Consider the following 24913-nt stretch of genomic DNA (forward strand, 5'->3'; position numbering starts at 1 on the left):
AAACAATTTCTCTGAGGTGGGCCGATTGGAAAAATAAATGATAGCGTTTTCTCCACCGACTCACCCGGTAAGATGAAACGGAAAGCGCCCATTTCCCAGCCAGCGGTGAGATAAGCCAGATATGTTCTTGTGTCACACCGTGGTGGTCCGTGCAGATATGAAGATTCGTGGTGGTTTGGGTCACTCGACCCAGCCGATTTTCTGTATTTAGGTTATAAGAAGATCATCTCTTCTTTTGTTCTCAACAGAAATTAGTTTATGAGGTGTGTGGTTCGTGACTTGACCCTTTTCAGATTGGACTTTTTTGGGGGGAGGGGAAGGGGGAGAGGTGGGTGGTTATGCCACAACAGTCTCAGTTGAAATAAAATGAGAATTTTAATCCTCATTTTCTTCCCTTTTTCCCGAATAAAAACGTGCAATGTTTTCCTCATCATTGACCTGAGGGAAGAGGTTTTCTTAATTTTTTATTTCAATTGGAAATAAACCGCCCACCCCCCCGAATCAACTGTTGAAACCCGTACTAAAACCAAAACGCGTCATTTTTTTCATCATTGAAATGGGGGAGGGGTGGTTTTAATTTTTCATGCCTAGAATTGACCATTATTATTGCAGGTCTGATATTTATAACACGTCCAAAAATATCTTTCTTTGAGTACCGCAACGCCATATGACGTAGAAATTTCGTCATTATTGTCGAACAGCCGCCATCTCCATGTGCATCTAATTTACTAGACAATCGTTCCACCAGCCTGTTGTCTGTTGTCCTACTTTCTGCTGCTACACCGTGCGGACGAGACCCAAACAGGTTGAAACAGCTGTCCACGGTTACATTTCTTGACTTTCAGTTTCGACTCTATCATGTCGTTGTCCTGCGATCTTACCTTCTACGTAGTAATCATCAGCCTTGCTTCATTGTTTTAATAATATATCTCCAGAAACACAGATTGACTTGGATTTCGTGATTTTTACAAAACGTCAGAAAACTGTCAAAATTGGTAATCGGCCTTTTCTATGGTTCGATTGCAATCGCTATGCACTGGGAATTGAAGAAAAGAATTAAAAAGTCGCGAATCAAAAAAAAAAAAAAAAAAAACAATCCTTCAACTCTCCCAACCTCGTTCGCATGGTCTTTCCAAGATGGCTGACACTGGGAACGAGGTTACCTGTGCTGAATCAGCGGACTGTCAGCGGTGATAGCAAAAAATGCGGGAATACTTTTACAAACACCGGTGACAAAATACAAGAAATCTCGTGAAATTCTGAAAATGTAGTACACTAAGTCGTCAATTTCAGCCGTCAGAAGTCACTAATGGCGCTTTCTAGTCCAGAATCACCAGTTCCCCAGCGCCGGATCTTTATTAACCGTGTTGAAAATCCAAGCGAGGAACATGAAGAACTCAACAAAATGGCGCACGGTGTTATCGCAGAGAGTCGAAGGTAACCTTGGGGGAAAACCGGTGAACTTTTCAAAGCAGTTGTTTGGGTTTCATTGTGCAAATTAGTGGAATTCTAACGTATGCACGATGAAATTTGAAGGCTAATCAAAGGAAGTTTTCAGCCAATGGGGCAATTTTGGGGTGGGTTGTGGCCGGGGGGAGATAGTTTGGGTGTCTAAATGACTAACACCTAAGACCCCCTCTGAATCTAAAAATTTAGGACCTAAGACCCCCTCCGAATCTCTTAGGTCTTAGGTCGTAGATCTTAGGTCTAAGGTCTTAGTTTTTGAGATACCCAGATAATTTAGTGGTAAGCTGCAGTGACAATCATAAGCTTAAGTTTATATTAGTTGAGGAGTCCTTAATTGATGTACCTTTAACGAGTACAGGAGACATTGCAAGATTTCTTATGCACTGCTGTACAAATTAGGGTGATCACCAATACCATGGGGACAGAGGGGTAGGGTCAGGGACAAAGGTGGAAATTTAGGAGGCATTGTAAACACTATGATGTAACATTGGTCCTTTTTCAAGTGAGTTTTGAATCATAGTACTCAATAAAAAAATTTCTTATCAACAGATCACACTCACACAAACCTCTCTTCTGTTTGCATTAGGCTTTGTACAAAAGGCATCCCAGGTCAATGTTCCCGTCTGGCCTGTTTTGGGCACATACTCAGGTTTCATATTAATATTTTGGATTAAGTAAATTTTTATTGACAGTTACTTTAACAATAATTAGTCTGGGGTGGAACAATGATTTGGCAATCGTAACAGAACATCTTACTTTCCCAAACCATTTTCAGCAGTTTCAACAATCAACCTTTATGTTACAAATGGTTAGTTCATTTTTTCATGTTTGATTTTATTTGCAGTGAAGATGTCTTTTCCAGCTATGTATGCTATTCTCTACACCAAAAGAATATTCAACGTCATCCAGGAGACATTGTAGAGGCTGGATGTCTGGCAGTAAGTTATTAGTAGTAAATTATAGTTAGTGATTCATCACCAGACTCCCAGAGTGTGCCTGAGCTTTTTGGAAGCACTAATGGACCATTGTGTTTTTCCTGTCCAAGGGGAGTACTGTTTCTCCAGATAAGCTATAATTTTTGGGTAGATTGGACCAAAGTGATACTTAATTGGCCACTTATGCTTATTTATAAAACACTATCTGCTCTTCAGGCTCAACAGTTACCAGCAGCCAAATATGCATTGTTTGAGTCACTTCCACAAGATTTGGTAGAGACAGGTGGGACTTCAGTTGTAATAATCATTAGCATTGTCTTCTCCTCCTTCTCTCTTTTCCCTCTCTTCTCCCTTAGGCACCACTTCCTCCCCATTAGCCACCTCTTCCTCCCCCTTAGCACTTCCTCCTCCGCATTAGGTGCCTCCTTCTCCCCCTTAGCACCTCTTCCTCCCTCTTAGGCACCTCGTCCTCCCTCTTAGGCACCCCTTCCTCCCTCTTAGATACCTCTTCCTCCCTCTTAGATACCTCCTCCTCCTCCTCCTCCTCCCCCCTTAGCACCTCCTCCTCTCTCTTAGGCACCTCTTCCTTCCCCTTAGATAGCTCCTTCTCCCCTCTTTGGTACCTCCCCCTTCCCCTTAAGCACCTCTTCTTCCCCTTTAGGCTAACAAATATGGCACAAGGAAATTTCACTGGAAATTATTTAAGCATATTTGATTACTGGTATATTGCAACAAGTGAAATTGTAATTATTTACAACACTAACTCCAACACAAATAGAATCACATACAGGCTACTATTTACATGAAAAAATCTATAAATTTAATGCGATTAAAGGCATCAAATGTACTCAGACACATAATCTTTGGTTATTCCTTGTAATAAGTTATTTATGCATATCATTCTTTCAGGTAAACTGAGTGATCTACAGCTGGAAGGAGTTTTATATGCTGTAAGTTGATCATGAGTTCCAGGAGATATCGATAGTACCCCAAGGATAATCTTGACAGGGAGGAAGGGACTTTCCTAAAGCCAAAGTTTTTAAAGAAAAGTATGAAGCTAGGCCAGGATTTTCAGAGGAGTAATAGGGCTGAAACCAAAAACATTCTGTGAGATGGCCAAAGATATTTTCTGTATTATGTATCACAGTGCATATTCATGGCAAATTATCCTTTCAAAAGTAAACCAGTAACAGTTTTCCTTAAGAATTTTTTTTCTTCCAGCTCTGTGTTCATCCTTGTTTCACATGGTATATTTCTGTCATTACTGATTTAATCATTGTTAGTAGTCATATTGGTTTCCCTGACGTTTTCTTTTCTAGTGTCAGAGACATCAGATTGTGCTTGCCAGTGGACAGAGGGCAGGGTTCTTTATTGGAGATGGTGCTGGTGTTGGGAAGGGGAGGCAGGTAAGATACTGACAAATGTCAAAACTAGCTAGAAATGTGAAAACCATACACCTTATCACTGTAAGTGGTTTGACGTACACTGTATAATACACATTAAATGCAGGTTGCAATTGTACCAACCACATAAGGTGAATGTGAATGACCCAAAGAGTGGCTCATGTTTTTTTTGTTCTCTTTCAAGACAGTAGACCTAAAAATTATCCATGGTAAAATGTGGTAAAAGTGGAATATTAATAAAATGAGTTATCAAACAAAGACATGCCAAATTATTCTTACTAATGTCTAATGACATTTTATGGTGTCATGAAATTATCTTTGGTCCATAAGAGTGTAAACCATAGAAAATGTGGCTATTAAAAAATAGAACTCTGAAACTTTGTGTTAACTAATTATAGAAGGCAGATCAATGATAAATCAAGTGGATGCATATCTACATGAAGGATTGCTTTATTTCTACTTGAAGCTGATGAGTTCTTTGGAAATTGTATCCCAGATGTCTGTAATTACATGTTTCAAGGTTTTGCATTTAATTGGAAAAGTCAAAATGTTCTCAAGTTTTCTGAAAACTTGCCTTGGTTCAGCATGCTACAGGCAACCAATATTTATGCTGGCCATTTTCATGGTCTATACTCTCACTGATTACTTTCAATGAGTGTACAAGAGTAATTGTGAAATGCCATCTTGACACTCCTTTAAATAACAGTTTCTCCTTGTCTTGATATATTGTCAGACTTGAATGCCTTCAGGATTATATTTTAAGGTAAAATTGGATGCTGATGAGAGCGACACTTCATTGAATCTCTCTGACATTGCCCTTCACAATTGACCTAGGATGGAAAAAATGGTCATGATAAATCAATTTTTTTAAATCAATTTCCATTCTAGATTTCTGGAATAATATTGGACAACTTTGCCCGTGGAAGGTGCAAACATGTGTGGTTTAGTATTTCAGCTGACCTCAGACTAGATGCACAAAGGTTTGTCTTAATAATAATAATAATAATAAATAATAATAATAATAAATTATAATAATAAATTATAATAATAAATTATAATAGAAATAATGGTTTATTAGCAAATCCGAGTGAGTTGGCTCTTCTGATGTGGCTAAATATAATTTAGGCAACGTTAAAATCGAGACAATGCGGGCAGCGGTCTTCATCATGGTGGCTCATCTCAGGCACAAGTGGCGGGGCCTAACCTTTGCACAGGTCTGGTTTCTGAGATTCATTGTGCATTCACTTTTGTTGGCATTTGTAAAGCCCTTTGTGCTGTTTTGTGCCTCCCTTCCCCTCCCCTTATGGTATCAATTCATCTCCACTGAATTCTCGTTCAGTGTGATGGTGCCCGATGGTGGTTGCCACTCACAGGGTTGCCATGGATACTTTGGTGCTTGGCTCCTACGCTCTCGGTCCCACCATCCTTCTAGGTGCCAACCCCCAACCTCATCTATTGTTAAACAGTTTAATGCTAATATATGCTAAAAAAATACAACTTTTTTTGTCTAGCTTACCATAAAAGACTATATAAATTGACTATAAATTGTCACCTTTCTCTTAGCCTTCTCATGGCAGCCAGCCATGTTGGATTCTCATTTGCCTGGCTTGTATATTGGAGTCATTGTAAAGAAGTTGTCACATCAAGTGTTCTTGACGAAGATTCTCCTAGCTCTATCTTTGAAACTTTAACCACTCATCTTTAAAATCAAAAGTTGTTTTCAGTTTTTCAGGATTCTTTCCAAGGTTAAAACTGATTTTTACAACCAACATTTCAGCAAGTTTGTCTTACCTTCTTCAGGAATTGAGAAAAATAAAAGATCTTTATCTTGACTTTTTAATTTTCTCAATATTTTCTGAAGTCAAACTGGCCAAAAATGTCACTTTTAAAAACCAGTTTTAACCTTGGAAAGAATCCCCCAAAAAACAGAGAGCAACTTTTGATCCTCCTATAGCTAGTTAGGGGATAGCCTAATTGGACACAATCGATATTATTATTAAAACATCCTTAGTTATTTTCAGAGATTTACATGACATTGGTTGCTATGCAAAAGTGATTGATGGTTGCCAGCAGCTTGACAAGGAGACAAGGTAAATAAGTACTCCAAAGGAACATTTTACAGACTTCCTTTTCTCTTTTTCCGATTTCATTTATTTTCTCCTTCCTTCCATATTTTGAACTCTACTCTAGCCAATTAGTTTAAGAGTTACTTTTTGATTTCGGACTATTCTCTCATTTCTAAAGGGTAGTAATGTGCTGTTCCAGCCCCACTGAAGGTTTTTTTGGCTTGAACAAAAATATGTACAGTAAACAATGCACAAGTAAAGTTTGCTTTATTTTCAGAAATTTGTGAATTTTGAACATTGTCAGCAATGAAGGGTATTGATATTATATTTTTTTTCAGAGTATTTGGTTTGCCTGCTGACTTCAAAGAAGGGGTAGTTTTTAGTACATACGCCACTTTAGTATCATCTGTCCAAAAAGGTACATATCAATTTATTATTATCCCTTTGGTGTCCCATCTTAGTAAAGTACTATGTTTAGGTTTCCTTCAATTTAACTCGCCTAACTAGATCCCTTAATAATTATTATGGCCAGAGACGACATTGGAGTAATTAGGGAAAATTGACATGTTGACCTTAGTTCAGTGAACTCAGATTTGCCAAATGAATGTTGTCCTTTTTTACCAGGCACTAATCGTCAAAGCAGACTGCAGCAGTTGATCGACTGGTGTGGCGGAGAGCAGTTCAATGGCTGCCTAATATTTGACGAGTGTCATAAGGCAAAGCATTTTGTACCAGTAAGTGACTTACTTATGTTTTCCGTTGCTGTAAAGCATCTAAGATATGTTATTTTGATAAATTTCTTATTACACATCAGTGTTGTTGAACTGAGTTACATACCTATCTGGATTAACCAAGTTACCAATGTGGTGGCTGTTGATTAAAGCTGCAAGATTTTATCCTTGGTCTTTTTGGTCTACAAACATCTTGTGAAAATACCAGTCTCCTTGCATACCAGTTACATGTAACTGGCACCCAATTATCATGATAAAAATGTAAATTTTGTCATGGTTTTTCAATTTTGTCTTCACTGAACCAACAACAAAGCTTCACTTTTTTGAAAATAATGTGAATGAAGTATTCAAAATTTTTGAAAATTTTATTTCATTCTTACTTCACTTTTTGTGTTGTGCTATTTTTAATTAAGGGCAAAGAGGAAACAAGTACAAAAGTTGCCCTTGCTGTCACAACGCTACAAAGGTAATATTTAAATTGAAGAGGTAAATTTTGTAATGATTCCCTATTATGTTTTGAAAGGGGCTTTTTTGGTTGGAATGTACTTATCTCTGGAAAGGGTTTGAGAATCATCTCATTATTACTTGCCCGTTAGACACAAACTTAGTTGTCTCTGCCAATCTGCTCATTAAAACATGACCTCAAGTTATAAGTCACTTGACATGTAAGGCTAAGTAATAATAATAATGATAATAAGTAAGTGTTCAGACAAATTATTTGCAGAGAGCTTTTTTGACGCGTAGTCGTAGAACACAACACTTTAATCCAGGTCATCTCATGATTGTGTACAACTTTCAAATTACAGACATTTCCACCATTTGTGTTGTCTTGAATTGATATATGCCTACAGTAAAAACTGAACAAAGAAAAGTACCTAAATTAACAACACATTGGGGTAAAGGGAAATTGTAAACCTCATACTTACATATTCTGTGCGATAAATGGGGGGAAAAGTACAAAAACTGTTACAAACAAACATAGAAATCGCAGTCCCTGACATGAAACTACTTTTCAGACAAAATCCGTGTTAAAAGGTGAACTGATCAACATGACATGAGTGTGGGACGAGGAAAAAATCTGAGTCCCCGGGGCACTCAGATTTTTTCTTTGTTCCGTGCTCATGTCATGTTAATCAGTTCACTTTTCACATTTCATTACCAAGCTTAAAACTCACCATCTTTGTTCACTTATCACAAAAACCATATTCTACCGAGCCACATGACCTAATCAATATCAGTTTGTTCATTTGGCCACTTGTTGGCCCCAGCAGTAAGGTGTCCAGTCTGATATTCAGTATCTCAACTTTGTAGGATCCTTCCAAAAGCTCGTGTTGTGTACTGCAGTGCAACTGGCGTAACGGATGTTAAAAATATGGTAAATAAATATAGTTTTAAGTATACATGTAAGTTCATTTTAGATGACAAAATTTGTAAAGAAATGGCTGCGTTTCAATTCTTACGTGATTGCTTGTCATCGTTTTGAAGATAGTATTGGGCAGAATATTTAGCCAACTATGGGTGTTGTTTTTTTTGTTCCTAAATACTCCTAGTACTTCATGCTACGAAAATGGAGACAAGTGCCAGCCCGATGTGCCACTAGGCTGGTATGTCTAGACTATACCTAGGTTTGATTCTTCTTTTTCCTCAGGCATTCATGGAGCGACTTGGTCTGTGGGGAGATGGGACGGCATTCAAGTCATTTGATTCTTTTCTAACCAGCATCAGTAAGAGAGGACTCGGTAAGATTTTAATTTGCGGTTTTGTTGTCTAGCCTGTAGATTCGTAACCTAAGTGCTACATGTATGTAACATGAGCCAAGTGAAAGTAACATACTCGACAATTTGGATCCAGACCTGCACATTTGGTGTTCAATGTGCATTGGACCACTGACCCACCCAAAATATAACTTTGCTCTGTATTAGCTTTTTGAATTTGAAGTAGTCTCTTTTGAGGGTCCAGGTTACGTCTCAAGGGGGCCAGTTTGCTGAACCCTGACTGGGTTCATTGTTTTATGTTCTTGGCCATGACATGTTATTATCAAAGCGCCTTTCTTCACCCAGGTGTACAAATGGATGGCAGCAAATTTAGTGCTGGGGTAACCCTTTGATGGACTAGCATCGCATCCAGGGGGAATAGAAGTACTGCTAGTTGCTTAATGATTTGAAAAGCTCAATAAGCTCTGGCAGTGTGGACCACATGGCCTGATGGAGACTTTACCTACTCTTAACTTATGCAACCAACCTACATGTACCTCAGGCTCTTCACTTTAAGTGGAGCATAGCCCATCAACAACTCTCCTCCATTTCACTCAACTCTGGGCTGCCCTTTCTGCCTCGGACCAGGTGGTGCCACTTCTCTTTAGTTCTGACTCAGTGTCACACCTCCAGCTACGTCTGAGCCAGCCCCTCTTCCTCTTCCCCCATGGGTTCGGCGGGGTCCAAGTCAGTGCCAGGGGAGTGATGTTTATTTATGCAACAGTGGGGACAAAATCAAAACCGATCAGTGAACCTTCATTTGCAGAAATGCACATGTACCATACTACATGTATATTATGAACACTTTCATGTCCATTTCATTAATCTTTATATTTTAGGTGCTGCTGAAATGTTAGCTATGGAGATGAAGGCATCTGGAATGTATGTCTCTAGAGGACTTAGCTTCAGACAAGCTGAGGTATAAGAATATTATTGCACTGAATGTTATGAAACTGGATATCTGCTCAAATACTGGCCATAAAATGAAAACAAAACAAAACAAAAGTTTATTTGATATTCATGGTGTCTATGTTACCTTAGCTTGGTAATTTTTCAAGTTTTACATTTGGGTTAAGCAATATAATTTGTACAAATCCTCAGCTATTTTACAGTGTATAGTAATAGATGTACAGCAGGGGTTTCATTGAAGGCAGGACACCAGGCAAATGAAGTGGCTGTGAGGATGATTTTGCCTGACTGGTTTGACATGCTAGAGAAAAGTTTTTCTTATAAAGAAGTTATTTTCAAAAAGTTTGGCTGCCTTTGAAAACCAGTTGCCCTCTTGCTGAAAACAGTAATGAAAGCCCTGTTAACAATTGAGCCTTGGTACTTCAAACTCTGATAGGAAGAGAAAATCAGTTTCAAACAGCAGCGGTTCAAAATAAGCAGGTCAATTTTGAATATGAAAAAATAATCAATAATAATTAATTCACCATAAACAGAATGGAATGAAATATTTTATTGACCAAGAGTAGGAAAGGAACATCCTATAGACAAGACTAAAGCATGGTGAAAAGATCAAATTTCCATATCCCAGCTTTAATTTTGTGACATAATGATTGTTTTTGTTTTTTCAACTTTGTTTTGGAAGCTTGAAAGTTAGTTCGAAATAGCCAAATTTGATACTAAGCTTAAATGACTGTAAAAGTAAATCGCAGGGAAATGGATCTAAGTTTGAAGTAAGTTAGGGAAGTTTGAATTATCTGAGTTCAAATCAGCTATGTCCAAGGTTTATTATTTTGTGCCTCATGTTGTATCTATGTTTTTCATATTTTTTTCTTCAGTTTGTTAATGTAGAGGCTCCTTTAACAGCAGATCAGATTAAAGTTTATGACACAGCAGTTCATGTTTGGTAAGCATGCAGCAATCAGTTTCTGTTTTCTCATTACTATCTGATAACAACTCAAAGGAGGTAGGCTTTGAGAATGAAGGACCTGACCATATTCTCAAATCCTAGTGGGATGTCAGCTTTTCTTTTTGTAGTAAGTCATGTTGTCATTCTCTTTCCAATCCAAGGAGTGAGTTAAAGAAGTCACTTGAATATGCCATTGGTCGAACTACAACTTCCACACCAAGAGTATGGTCAGTGTTCTGGTCCAGTCATCAGAGGTTCTTCAAACAACTCTGGTGAGTATTGGTGCCCCCACAGTTGGTGCACTCAACTTTGTATCAAGTGGTTAGGGTTCAAGCCCTGGACGGGGACTCATGTTTTGTTCTTGGGCAAGACACTTTCCTCTCACAGTGCCTCTCTCCACCCAAGTGTATAAATGGTTACTGGCAGATTTAATGCTGGGGGTAACCTTGGGATGGACTAGCATTCCATCCAGGGGGGAAGTAGAAATACTCCTAGTCCTTCTTGCTACAGAAACCAGAGAATAGCACCGGCCTGATGGGCTGCTTGGCAAGCATGCTGACTTTACTTTACCTCTCCTATGCGTAACAGTATAAGTATACTCTAAGAGTATGATCCAGACAGTTAGTTTTAAATTTGTGTTGGGTTGCCAACCATACACTGTAAGTGAGTGTGGGGAAGGGGTGGAGTTGGGGTCTTTTAGAATAGAGAGATGTGGGCTTTTGTTCAAAGAAAAATTTGTCTTTAAGTGCATATAGCTGAAACATATTTCATTTCCTTTTTTGATCTATTGCACAGTATGAGTATGAAAGTACCTACTATTGTACAGGAGGCCCAGCAAGCGCTACAGGATGGCTACTGTGTAGTGATTGGTCTGCAGTCCACTGGAGAGGTTGGTTTAGCTTGTTTGGAAAAGAACTGAACAAACCCAGCTCAAGAAAATGATTACAGAAATAATTGTTTCAGTTAAATTCCGATTTCTTGAATACTCCTGATAACTCAAACCAGAAGTTGTTTTCCTCCCGACCCTTGAGTCTAACTTCTCGATTTTTCAACCAATTTTCGATTCCCTTGGAGGTTCGAGAAAGTGGGATTCACTGTATGTTCAGTTCTGGTGTTTTTTGATGAACAAGCTAACAACCATCATTCTTCATTAAATAAATTACAATATTTAGAGAGCAAGCCACATCAGCCTTAGCTGGTTTTCATGCAGGTCCTCTCTCCTGGTCCAATTGGAATTTGGACATGTTGGTTTTTGTGGAGGGAGGAAAACTGGAGAACCCGGAGAAAAACCTTCGAAGCAAGGCGAGAACCAACAACAAACTCAACCCACATATGGCACCAGGGGCACCTCGAGGGGGCACCTCGAGGGTCCTGAAAAGTTTTCACACCCGAAAAGCCATAGCAAAATCTCAAACTTTATGACGTCAGAGCTGTTTTTTGGACATTCTTAATATAAACAGAGGCACTTTTCATAAAAGAAGTTTCAGGCGTATACACCCTCTGTCTTTAATACCGATGAACAAAAACTGGCTTTGCAGGGCCCGAAAAGTTTCTGGGGCTTTCGAGAAATGGGCCCCAGGCCTGAATTGAACCCAGGCCACATTGGTGGAAGGCGAGCACCTGTGCGCCATCCCTGCTTCCCTCAGTATTCCTTCTGCCCTCAGTATTTCTACTTTTTGTGTGCACAAGTTAACTGCCAATTCTATATCACGGCTAAGAACTGTCTTACGTTTTTTTTTTTTTTTTACAGTTTTGATTTATTTTCATCTCATTGTGTTTTGTGTTGTGTTTTTTTTTCTAGGCGAGTTTAGAAAGTGAAATAACACGGTGCGGTGGAGTATTGAATGGTTTTATTTCCAGCACAGAAGAAATCCTCTCTCGGTTTATCACACAATATTTTCCAACTCAGATAATCAAATCGGTAAGTTGTTCCATGTTCTAAAACATTTGAATTCAACCAACATTGAGTTGATTTTATTATTCCACTATTACGCCATTATTAGGTCAGGAGAACGCGCAAAATATGAGCCCGCATTGCAGTGTAGAGTCCCGTTTCCCTTTTCTATTATTATTTTTGTCGTGTATGTACCAAGGGTAGGAGAATTTGATTGCCAGTATATAACTTTGAGGTGGGTCATTTCAAACATATTTTGGCCCAGGAGATGGGAATTAGTCCCAACTAAAAATTCAAAATATAAAATTCCCGGGGGAGACGGGGATTGCCCAGGAGAGATGTTGAAGTTTTGAATTGACTGGTGCATTATGTTCAGTTGACCGCCTACGTATTCATGGACGTTCTCTACACTGTGGGTACTCACTTGTACATCAATTTTAGTAACCATGCTGCCAAAGTTGACTTGACCATTTTGTTGTTGTTGTTGTTGTTTAGAATGGCGATGTAGTTGAAGATCAGTGGAGCATCCAAGCAAAGAATCTTCTGTTAACGTTTGTCAGGAAAATTAATCTTCCAATTAGGTTTGTACTGACATGTTCAGCCTGGCATATACAGAGCTTTTACCATCTAAGCTACAAAGGGCGCTGTTTCCATCTCACCGTAGAAAGATTTTCCACAACATTTTGCAGTGCTTTGCGATTTGAAAGAACAGTAAAAGAAACGTGTACAATTTGAAAAGTGAATACAGTATAACATTACAATTAACAGGAAAATTAGATATTTTTTGGTAAATAGTAAAAATGTGTTGAGAATTTGAGGTAGAATTGTTCCATTATTGTGCTTACTCTTCTCTATCCTTCACCATACTTGTTCCTATATGGATTATTATTAACTTTTTAGTGTTTTTCTATCTTGGTAAACTACTATTTTCAGGTTTCCTTCAATTTAAAGGCCAAAATAACTCAAAATGCCGTGACTGAGCTCCTTTTGCCTTTTCTCTTTTCCAATTCCCAACCTATATAAAAACGTTTTTTTTTTAAAATTATTTGCACACCTTTAATATATATTGTAACACTTTTTCTTCCCCAGTCCCCTTGATGACCTCATAAACCAACTAGGGGGACCAGGGAAAGTGGCAGAAATGACTGGTAGACGTGGCCGCGTGGTAAAAACCGAGAAGCAACCTCAACCTCATTACGAGGCTCGAGAATCAGACAGCAGCAATGTGGACAGTTTAAATATTCAAGAGGTGAGAGCTATGGTGTAGCACAACTATCAGCTGGTGTCTTCCTTATGGCTATCGAATCTGAATCCCAAGCAAGCGCTCTGGGCTTTTTTTTTCGACTTGTCTCTCTTCAGCGAAAAGGCGCTAAACTGCTGCGTTTTATTAGTCTCCGGCTTCCATCCGTACCATTTTAAACATCAGAACTCGACTGCCCTGTCAGAAGTGTTGGGCTTAATCTTGCAACGTGTTGCATCTACGGAAACTTTTAACGCTGTAATGCTGTAGCATTTACATTGTAAATAGTCCTTACAAAGTTACGTCTCAAAAGGATCCGATCGCGGACAATTTGCATCTCTTACTTTCATATCTGGAGCGAAACATAGCTTGTTGTGTTCACTGTTGTAGCATGTGCTCAGGTCTTTATTTTTACTAATTTAATATTCTTATTTTAGAGAAACAGCTTCATGAATGGAACAAAGCACGTAGCTATTATATCAGATGCTGCTAGCACCGGTGAGTTGCATTCAGTAGAACTGCTAAGTATGGGTAAACAGAAGACCAATTACGCTTACAATCGTCGGGTTTTGACTTGTTTGTTTTATCGAGAAATTTCGCGCTAAACTTTGCCATTGGAATTTTGGTAATTTCACATGTGAAATTATAAATTAACGCTGAAATTTCGCGCCACAATTAAAGATTAATTTGTCTCCCATGATATTAGTTTGATTATTAAGAATCAGTTTATGAACTCGAGATTTTTATGAGGTGATAATTGATGAGGCCGAAGGCAGCTGTAGTTGGAACTTGCCGTCGTGCACGTGCGCTCATCGGTTCATCAAAAAATTTCGAGGTTTTAACGAAGTCGCATAACGGTTAATTTCCTTTTTTAGTATTCTAGGGAATTTAATTATCCAGTAATGTTTCTAATCTTCCTCGAATGAGCAAGTGAAAATAGAAGGCCCCAACAAACCGCACATCGGCAGAATGAAGAATCAAACAATATAGCCAAAGACTTTGTCCTTATTTGTTGATTTGTCCGTTACAGGAATCTCATTGCATGCTGACCTCCGAGCAGCCAATCAGTGTCGTCGTGTTCATGTGACAATTGAGTTGCCATGGAGTGCTGACAAGGCTGTTCAGCAGCTGGGAAGATCACATCGGTCAAACCAAACGAGGTATGAACCCTTTCTGAAGAGTGCCAAACTTCAAAATTGAAAAACGTCCCGAATGATGCTTTGCAAAATATTGGACATCCTAATTAAAAGTACCATATTAAGTACCAGTCAATAGCTTTTGAATGGTCACACACTAGAGTTTGATGTGAAGTATATATGAAATAATTCATATATGAACTGCGGTTTTAGATGAAAGTGAAGAATGATCATCGCAGTAAATTTTCCAATTTAAGCAATTGGAAAGAAGAAGCCTGAAAAAATTCAGGGCTTCAACGGGATTCGAACCCGTGACCTCCGCGATACCGGTGCGATGCTCAACCAACTGAGCTATGAAGCCACACATTGGGAGCGAGGTCAATATATTGAGTTCATATATTCCCGTAAGGAGTGAAATGATGTGAAGTATATAATAATTCATATTTGAACTGCGGTTGTAGATGAAAGTGAAGAATGATCATCGCAGTAAATTTTCCAATTTAAGCAACTGCAATTTTTTCAGGCTTTTTCTTTCCAATTGGTTAAATTGGAAAATTTACTGCGATGATCATTCTTCACTTACACTAGAGTTTCATCCGTAGCCTTAACAGTTAGAACCACCTTGTACAGAGCAATACACAGGACCACATAAAAGTACTGCTCCATAGCGTTCATTTGAATTGTCACACACTGGTTTTTTCACAGACCTGAGAGAGCTGTTTGCTGTTCATTTTTGCTTTCATGAATTTTTTGTTCTTTGGTTTTTAGTGGTCCAATCTATAAACTTGTAACTACAAACTTGGGTGGAGAGAGAAGATTTGCAGCGGCAGTTGCTCGCAGGCTCCAGTCACTAGGTAATGTAACAAGAAAACCAGCTAAGCAGGTTATGTTGAAATCTGTACATCTTACATTAACCAATCAGGATGAAGTTGTTTCTTTTTCTGCAAATTAAGAAACGCATATAAGGGCAAGAGGAATGGTGCTAGGCAGGAGAAGTCTTGAGGATTCTGTTCTTCTTTTTCGATAATTGTTTTAAATTTATTTAGTTGTCATCACTCAACTGCAATGATATATTTTTTTACCAGCAAGCGACAGCAAGTTAATGTTCACTCTGCGAAGGGGATTCAGGAGGGGAACTGGGGGGGGGGGGAGGGGGGGTTAGAAATACCCTGGTCGCATTATGGCACTGAAACGGGAATAAGATCCCGGGGTATGAGACACCTTGGCTCGATGCAGACCTGGCAGCGTTCCTTAAAACGTGTGCAATTTTTCCATTCTATTTAAAATGGCGAGGAGTTATAAGGCTCATACCTCACCAACGTAGGGCTAGTACAAAGGAAAACGTTGATGATACTAATACCTCATGAGCGTCTTAACGTGGAACGTAAAGAAAAAGCTAGAAAGACAGAGCTGCTGCTATAAGTAGTGTGGCATATGTCTTTTCCACAGAGTTTAGATACCCCACCTGTCTGCAAATCTGTCGTTCGAGAATCGGACTCCTCGGTCATCAATGAACTCATAAACTGGACACTACCAAGTAGACATCCTTCTCGATATCGAGGGATTGCTTACTACCGCCATATGCCTTTTCACAATCATCCACATCTGCTACATTATTCCAAGCTTTAGTTTCTGTTTCAAGGCGGTAATGAGTGGTGCTACAGGCGGTATATTTTATAGGAAAATTCATTACCTGACGAGGGAATTCTACCGGTTATCGCCTGTAAAGGAGAACACTGCTGACTCTGGACAATCCATTAAAAAACGCACCTTGACATAGACCCAATTATAGTGACTCTCCTAGCTGTAAGTGTATACAATGTGAATATTGTGTTGGTGTTTGTGTGTTTGTTTGTTTGTTTGTTTGTTAGGTGCACTTACCAAAGGCGACAGACGAGCTGCAACTGGGGCCGACTTGACTCAGTTCAATTTTGACACACCGTATGGCCGGTCCGCTCTTAGAAACATGTACCAGTCCATTACTCTGGTATGTTTCATAGTTTGTTGCAAAGAATAAACAATATTTGGGTCGTTCTTTTAACAATGTGTTATTCTCTCTCCTTCATAGCAATCCATTTGTCCAGGAGTCGCTTTGTCCAAGGTCCTCTCAGCAGCTCAGATTCCTGATAAATATGAATTTACAGAGTTTAACACAATAGCCAGGGTATGTTGAGTGTTTCCTTATTCGCTCACCGTGATGCATATGTCTGTGTGTTCCCAGACAGGTGTACGTAACTTCCCACTTCACTGAAACTTTTCTCTCTTGTTGGCGGCGACACGTTAGGTAAACACGCACCAGTTTTCAAGTGAATCTCTGCTACCATCCGTGTTTAACTTTCCCTCATTGGCATAATACTTTGTGGACAGAAGACGTCGTGCCTTCAAAATACACTGAAAAACTTGTTAAAAGGAAAGGAAAGATTCTCAAGTATTTCGCTAATTTGTTCACACACCTTATCTTTTGTTTTGGAATTCTCTGCAATCCTCTATAAAGCCCTGACAAAACGGACTGACTCGTAGGTAGACGCAAGTTGAAAACTTGGGTCTGCTTTCGACTCCGTTTGGTTAGGCCTTGCGTGCACTTGCGTGAATTGCGTGAACCTGTGTGCAAGTCATGGGAAGTCAACGAAAGTGCACGCAAGGCCTGGCCAAACGGAGTCGGGGTCGCAAGTAGACTCAAGTTTTCAAATTGCGTCAACTTACGGGTCTGTTTTGCCAGGGTTTAAGAATCAACCATGTCATAATACCTTCCCTTGATGTTTTTTGTTTGCTTTTACTGTTTTCTTTCCCAGCAATGTCTTGTATCCATGGGTGTGACCGATGCAAGTTTTGTAGTAAAAGACAAAGAAGCCAGTGATGTTGGAAGATTTTTAAATCGCATTTTAGGGCTAAGTGTGGAGCGACAAAACTTGGTAAGCGTAAAACAGCTGCCTGTTGCCTTGTAAAATTGACAAACTTTGGTTTTCTTACAATCAGTCGAAGCAACTTCATTTAATATTAATATTTAGTGTTTAATAATATTTTTATAATAATATATGCCTCAAATTAACATGCAAACATGATCAAATGCGCCTTTTTGTCGAGCAGTTCATCACTTTGTAATCGTCTACTGGAACTTTCGCTTTGCTTAGCGAAGAGCTAAATGTTAAAGGAACAAATTTTCGAGGTATTTACGTTTTTACATACCCGATTCGTACCGACCAGAGCACGAACAGTCCGAAACACTCCTAAACTTGTCACCAGATTGCATCCGTCACTTAGCAACGTATTTACCAAATCTCTCGTACTCGGCCAATCATTGAACTGTAAGCCAGTGATGGATAATAATTTTAATTTTTTTGTAGTTTCTTCCCTTATTCTGAGAATAACTTAAATAATTTCTTCTCACCTCTTTCGTCTGTAGTTATTCTCGTATTTCTGTGAATGCCTTAATGCAGCAATCGAAACTGCAAAACGAGAAGGCAGGTAAGTATTGGTTTGCTCTGACTACGCCTCGAAGGAATTTACTTAAATTTACACTGGAACTGAGATTCCCTTCGTTAGCTACCTTGATTTATTGAACAAGGGAATATTTCCAGATGGTTGACCATTTATTTCCTAGTAAGAATGTACATTCGAATCCATTCGAATTAACAAATGGACGTCAGTTTTTCATACATGCGTCTGTCCTGTTATTGATCATGAATTTCGTCATAACATTGTCAAAGTAGCTGTGGATCTGCAAACTACTTTGACAACGTTATGACGAAATTCGTGGTCAATAATAGGATAGATACATGAAAAACTGACGTCAGTTTGGTTTTTACTATAACAAAAGGCATAAATTATAAATTTATGTGCCTGTTCTCTTGTTGACAATGGAAATTAACCAATGAACGCGCGAGAATTTGTGCAGTTATTGTGAAATTCCGCTTCACAACTGTGACCACGGTATACGGAAATAAAATCTAAACAAAACTGAAGCGCTTAAGTCTCCCTCAACCATGTCATTAAATAGTGCGTGACGTTACATAGGTACAGTGAAGGCGTGACAGATGTATCTGGATCTTCAATCACGATGGTCGGCGATCCTAAACCGGTTTTCACCGACTTCCAAAGAGGTCTCATGGAAACAAAGTAAGTGATGGAACAATGTCAGCCGAGTTTCGTTTTAACTGACAGCTGTCAATCACGGTCATTGTAACATAACACTTTTCATCAACAGACACGTGACTCTTAACGTCGACCGCGGGATAGACTGGGACTCGGCCGTGAAGCAGTTTCAAGAGAATGGTTCTAACAAGCTCGACGGCTTTTATTGTTCTAAAAGGGAACAGAAAGGACAGCGGTTGTACCTGTTAGCGATACAGAAGAAGTCCTCAACACGTCTTTTCAACATTACGAGGTAACAAAGTCTGGAGAATATGCCTAAGGCGGTTTTGTCTCCTAGAATGTTTCTGAACCCGTTATATTTGACTCAAGGCAAGAGTCCTTAGACACTGGTTGGTTGACTTGTTTGTCCTCTCAGAAAATGAAATCACGTATTTGACTCACCTTAATTTGTAATACGAAAACCATGATGCCAGCTGTTGTGAACACTTCCCAGGGTTGCTACAGTCAGGGAAAATCAGATTTTATTCAGGAATTTTGTATCAGGTCAGAGTTTCTTAATCCCTGTTCAAAATCAGTGAAAAGGCAGGGTGTTTTATCCTCAGGTCACTGCAAATTATTTTCATATAGCCGTGGCTATTTTGTATTTTTTAATTATCTTAATCATCCATTTTTGTTGATTCACGGCCAGAAGAATCATCCTGCACGGCCATCCTGTTTAATAGTCAGTGAAAGTCAGTATTATTTTTATTCTGGTAGGTGGCAATCATGCTTCTTTCTGTCCGGGACGCAGTCCCGTCCGATATGAAAGAATCAATGTACTTTAGTTCAGTTATAATTCAGCTTTGTTCTGATGTTTCATCTACAGACCAAACACAGGTCGGTCGCCATTTGAGGAAGAAAAGGCCGATCTGCTGCATAAGTACAACAAGATTTCTTTGCCAGACGCAGGTAAGAATTCTATAAATACGAGGAGAGCTATCGTTCAGTTTTCTATGGCTGTAGCAGGCTCTGTTTCTCGTAATCGTAATGTTGCACTTCTTCACTACATGGCAGTAATTGAATTCATCTGTAATGTGAGTTGAAATTCTTGGCAAGTATTTGTCGGTACATTTGGACTGATTTAGCGCTCGCCTTTACAAATCCAGGCACCAGTCCAGCTGACTCGGGTTCCATTTCAGTCAGGTATTGTGGTTTGGCTCTCTCCTTAAAACCAAAATTTCCAAATTCCAATTAGATTCCGGTTTCCTCTGACTTTCTCCCAACCTCGTTCCCAGGGTCCCACCCCCAAGCCAGGGAAAAGACCCTGGGAACGAGGTTGACTTTCTCCTCAAAAACCAATATTTTCAAATTCCAACTTGATTCCAGGTTTCTCTGGCTTTGTCCTTAAACATCAACATTTTCAAACTCCAACTTGATTAGGATGATGGACTCGAATGGAAACCAGCTATAGCTGAAGTGCCTGTCTTCTCTAAAGATGTTAACAATGCTAACAGTCTCTATGCTATTTCTATCATCTCTGTTTCTACTTCAACAGAATCGGGATGGAAAGCTCAGTATGAGAGAACAAGGGATCACTGTATTCATGACTTGGGATGCAAGACTGGACCTTCTTGTAAAAGTAAGTCTTGTCCAGTTCTGGCCTTCTCTCTGTCACGCAATGTTAGGGAGAGACTCAGGGTCTCTCTCTCCCGACGTTGCGTGACAGAAGAGAGGGGTTCAGAACTGGACTAAAGTGAGCCAGACTGTGCCAAGTCTAACTTCGTTTCCAGGTTCTCTCCTTGGAATATAGTTTTCACTCGTGTGCCGAAAAGTAATTGGTTTTGCATTACTACACTACGTGATTGGCTTACAAAACTCGATCCACTTTTTCATCCAATCAGAAGTAAAACCAAAAGCAATTTGCGACTCGCACACACGTTTTCCCGCGCTTCACGTCAGTCAGCTACGTGTAATTACTTCGAATTTTGATTGGTTCACTGGATTGTCTGTGTCGTTTGTGATTAGCTAGAGTGATTAATTTGGTTTTGGTTTTACGACAATCAATTGAAAACCGCTGTATACGTTTCAAATTAATCTTTATGTTAAATGAACTCATGAGCTGTGCTATTTTCGTTCAACTGCCTTTCAGCTGGTTGTCGTATCACTCAAATTCATTTATTATGTGGTGGAATTATTCCTCTGTTATCTGCCTTGGAACTGGCCATGGCAAAACACGCCGATAAACTCGGACTTACGTAAGTAAAGCTTTTTGTTTGCTTGTTTCTAAGTTGCTACTGTAATTTCGTTTTTCTTTAACTGATATCTTCATATTAAAAGGAATGTCGGCCTTTTTTCCTCCACTCTCTTATCTTCTTTTTGTTGCCTTTCTGGACTTTTTTCCCCCGTTCTTTTATAATTCGATTTTAAGGCGGCCTTCCACGTGAAGTAGTGATACCTAACGTGTTTTTTTCTTTTTTTTTTTTTTTCATGTGCTTTGCTTATAATACTTGTGTTTGCTTTCACAGTAAGGAGAGTCGGTCTTTAAGAGTAGTCCGCGTTGAACTGGATAGTGGTCAGCGGCTAGTTGGTTTGCGTTACCCAGAGCAACTCATACCGGAAGTAACCTTATTTCTCAAGGAACAAAAAGTTATCGACTCGGTCTTAGTAAGTGTGATTTTGTGTCCTATGTTTTGCTCATTTGCTCTATGAAGTTTGTGAGGAAGTAGGGATGTTGCTAAGCGACGTGACGTTTGCCAATTAAGACACAACCTAATATCTTTCGGAATGCTAATGCTATTCCTGATTGGTCCAGAACCCATCGGCAAATTCAAAGAGGATTTGCAGAAACTTTCTTTTACCCCGAATGCACTTCTGGCATCTTCTCCTAGTCTGTTTTGTTTACCTTATTGTGTGTAATGATTATTTCCCTCTTTAGGAAAAACAAAGTGGTGTTTTAGGAGTAGCTGGGCCTTCACAGGAGACATCAAAAGCCAGCCAAGCGTACGAAGAAGCGGAAGCCCCGATCAATCCAAGAACTTTAACAAAGGCGACAACACCACTTGTGACTATTAAAAATTTCTTTAAACCAAGGGTTGTTGAAACAAGACCGGAGCACGATGGAAATGCCTCAGAAAAAGTCGAAGAAGCAAGTGGAGAAAATGGCTGTACTAAAAAAGACTGCGGCATGGCAATTGCAGACAGTCCTTTTCCGTCTACTAAAACTACCACGAACAAACAAAGTGTGCCTGAGAAAAATAGCAAAGGAGTTAAATCTGTTTACTTTAAATCCCAGGGATCGAATCACGAGAAAGCTCCGCAGGAAAAAACTTCTGCGGGTGGTCTTTCAAGAATGAATGGCCTTGTAAGTCATCTTCCTGACTCCCTTTCAAAAGAGAACTTGCAAAGAAAGGCATCATTGAAGAGGGCTAACTCTGACACGGCTTCAAGGACCAACAAACGGCAGAAGCAATCAAGTATTCTATCTTCGTTTGGGAAAAAGACTGAAAAGCTTGTCGATGAGACGAAGAAGGAAATTTACTGTCCCGTTTGTGGTGTGAAATTTGCCAATGAAGTGAAAAATGTGGAGATAAACAAACATATTGATGGCTGTCTCACTAAATGACGACCTTCTGTGAAGTTAGTGCTTGTTAAAATCTGTGTCAACAAGAAAGTAAGAAGAGAATTTTTATTTTAAAAAAGTATCAGTGAAGGGAACCATAAACCAAAAGCTACTCAGATATGAGTGAGGGGGAGGTAAGAATGAGGCCTAAACGTTAAACCAAAAGCGAAAACCAGACCCAAGGATGTCCAACGAACTAGAACGCACCCCCGCCGCCCCCTTCCTCCCCCCCCCCCCCCCCCGAAAAGAAAAAAAATCGTTTTTGTCTGCATAACATCAGTTTAAAAAAACAGATCAAGAGAGGTCCTCTACAACAAGAACTCTTCTTTTTCATGTAGTTTGCATCAGTCCGGGACGTCTGTATACGAAACTTAACAGTTGTGTGGGGCAAAAATGAGGGAGGGTACAAAAGAAAATTCTTGGTAGTAGTAATTCTGTATTATGACTAGTAATTCGGTTAAAATTAGAAAATGAATTTTCTCCTATTTATTTCAATTCCAATCAATCCCTCTTTTTAAACAGTGCAAAAATCGTCAAAAGGTTTCCTGGGGCAGCTACGGAAGGGTTAGATTTTGTGAAACCTCGAAAAGAATGAAAAAGGGATTAAAAAAAACTAAATCATTCATCTATTTATTTTTTTTAAAAGTTATGAAGACCAGTGTTTTTAATTAATGCGGATTGTAAGCTATATGAAGCTTGCCTGTTATATAAAGGATTGGAAAATACAAATTGAATGCTCTGAGATACGAATAAAGAGTATTTTAGAAAAGCGCTGTGATATTGTTTTATTTTCTTTTATCTTTGTTCTTAGCCATGGTCTCCTTAGAGACTCTGGGAATGAGGTTGGATCTAAACTTCACTTTAGGTCTCTTGATCACCTGTGATTAAAACATCACGCAAAGAAGTGGCTCGAGATTGTTAAATGAAATATTTGCAAGACGAAGAAAGTCGACGAGCTACCTCTGAGAGGTACGATGGTCACTCCACAAGTTCTATGTGAGCTGTCCTTAATCTACAATCATGGACAAAAGTCTTGGGACAAATTTGCACTTTTGGCGCTTTTGCGCACACGCCCGGCGGGAATACAACTTCACCTGCGGCTGCCTAACCTCGCCCTCCACCCCCCGTACAATGTTGAAAACTAATACCTGCAATGTCACCTGATTTTCAACATTGTGTTGGGTAGGGAGGGAGGGGGGACGGCAACGGGTTTTCAAAGGATATAGCAGTTCTAGAACACAGATAACTCGTTACATTACGTAATTGTCCATGGACTTTTGTCCACGATTGTAGCACCGTTGACCTCGGAGCCGGAGAAACCCTTGGCTCGAGATTGAGCTGACCGCTGTCCGCCGTCCACTTACCGGACGCGCGCCTCATCACTCTCCGAATCCAGCTGATAAACAGCCAACACGCAACCATTATCAGTGCTTACGCTCCCACCCTCAACGCTGAAGATGAAGTCAAGGAAGCATTCTACAGCCAGCTCAACCACGTTCTCTCTACCATCCCGCGAGACGACAAGATCATCCTCCTCGGAGACTTGAATGCCAGTGTCGGTAAAGAGCGCGATCTCTGGGTAGGAACCATCGGAAAGGCAGGAGTAGGAAACGTCAACGCCAATGGGACTCTCCTGACCACATGTGCCGAACAAAATCTGGTGATAACCAACACCCTGTTTTGCCAGAGAGACGGCTGAAAGTCTCCTGGAAACACCCTAGGGCGAAACATTGGCATCTCATCGACAATCACTTCTGCTATCGTGGAAGCCATCTGCCAGCAAATGTCGACCTTCAGGATGAAATCTAATATCGCCTGAAGTGCGCAGGGACTGCGTTCGGCAAGCTCCGTACGCGAACATTTGAGGACCGTGATATTCGCACGGAAACAAAGCTCCTGATGTATAACGCTTCTCTTTGCATCCGAGACCTGGACACCCTATCGTCACCATCCGAAATCTCTCGAGAAGTTCCATCAACCCTGTCTCCAGAAGGTCCACAAAATCAGCTGGGAAGACAAGATCCAACGTATTACAAGACGCGAAAACAACTGGCATCAAAGCCAGCATCATCAAGAATCAACTCAGGTGGAGCGGCCATGTAATACGAATGCCAGGCCAACGTCTTCCTGTGCAGATGTTCTACTTCGAACTGGTAGAAGGCAAGCGTTCAAGAGGGGGCCAGAAGGAGCGCTTCAAAGATGTGCTGAAAGCGAACCTCCAGAAGTGCAGCATCAATGTCACTCAGGAGGACAGGCCTCTCTGGAGAACCACTAGCAGCGAAGGAACTGCAACTTTCGAAGCGAGAAGATGTCAAGGGTTGGAGGAAAACCGGAGACATAAGAAAGAGCGCCAACAACAACCACGGCCTGCTCTCCCGCCCAGTACCAGTTGCCCACAATGCGGCCGAGCCTTTTGGGCAAAAAGTGGACTGATATGCCATCTGTGGACACTCCGCTGATCAATACGAAGATTATCATCCTCGACCAAAACCGGGGATAGCCAGGACGACCGGAAGTGAAGGCGTGAGACGAGTTCTTATAAATAAACGCTTCGTAAAAACTTAACTTTTTCCATATGCAGCATCTAGCAAAAGCTGTTTGTTGTCAAAATTGATAACTTTAATCTTTCTTCTTATAATAGGCGTTTTGACTTGTTTCTCAAGAACACACTGATTTAGTCATTGGTACTGCATAATGTTATCGGAAATGGAAAGAACACTTACAATTAAACCTACATGCAAA

At 39.9% G+C, this 24913-nt stretch overlaps 1 protein-coding gene across 1 annotated transcript; it reads left to right on the forward strand.

Moving 5' to 3' along the window:
* The first annotated feature begins 275 nt into the window (after positions 1-275).
* On the forward strand, positions 276-22940 carry LOC110044252 (uncharacterized). The gene is made up of 33 exons (XM_020749775.2): positions 276-1437; positions 2312-2405; positions 2619-2685; positions 3312-3352; positions 3722-3808; positions 4694-4785; positions 5827-5895; positions 6210-6289; positions 6496-6605; positions 7016-7068; positions 7914-7977; positions 8251-8341; positions 9196-9275; positions 10141-10208; positions 10373-10483; positions 11007-11100; positions 12013-12132; positions 12601-12686; positions 13195-13354; positions 13783-13843; positions 14376-14505; positions 15250-15335; positions 16353-16468; positions 16550-16645; positions 17274-17393; positions 17885-17946; positions 18496-18597; positions 18686-18865; positions 19439-19521; positions 20108-20191; positions 20702-20807; positions 21078-21216; positions 21488-22940. Exons 1-33 carry the CDS (start codon positions 1310-1312, stop codon positions 22172-22174), a joined length of 3747 nt encoding a protein of 1248 aa, XP_020605434.2. The 5' UTR covers positions 276-1309; the 3' UTR covers positions 22175-22940.
* Positions 22941-24913: the final 1973 nt, after the last annotated feature.

This window comes from Orbicella faveolata, unplaced genomic scaffold (assembly GCF_042242905.1).
Source record: "Orbicella faveolata isolate gen_17 unplaced genomic scaffold, um_ofav_v1 contig_25, whole genome shotgun sequence".
NCBI classification, from domain to species: Eukaryota; Metazoa; Cnidaria; class Anthozoa; order Scleractinia; family Merulinidae; genus Orbicella; species Orbicella faveolata.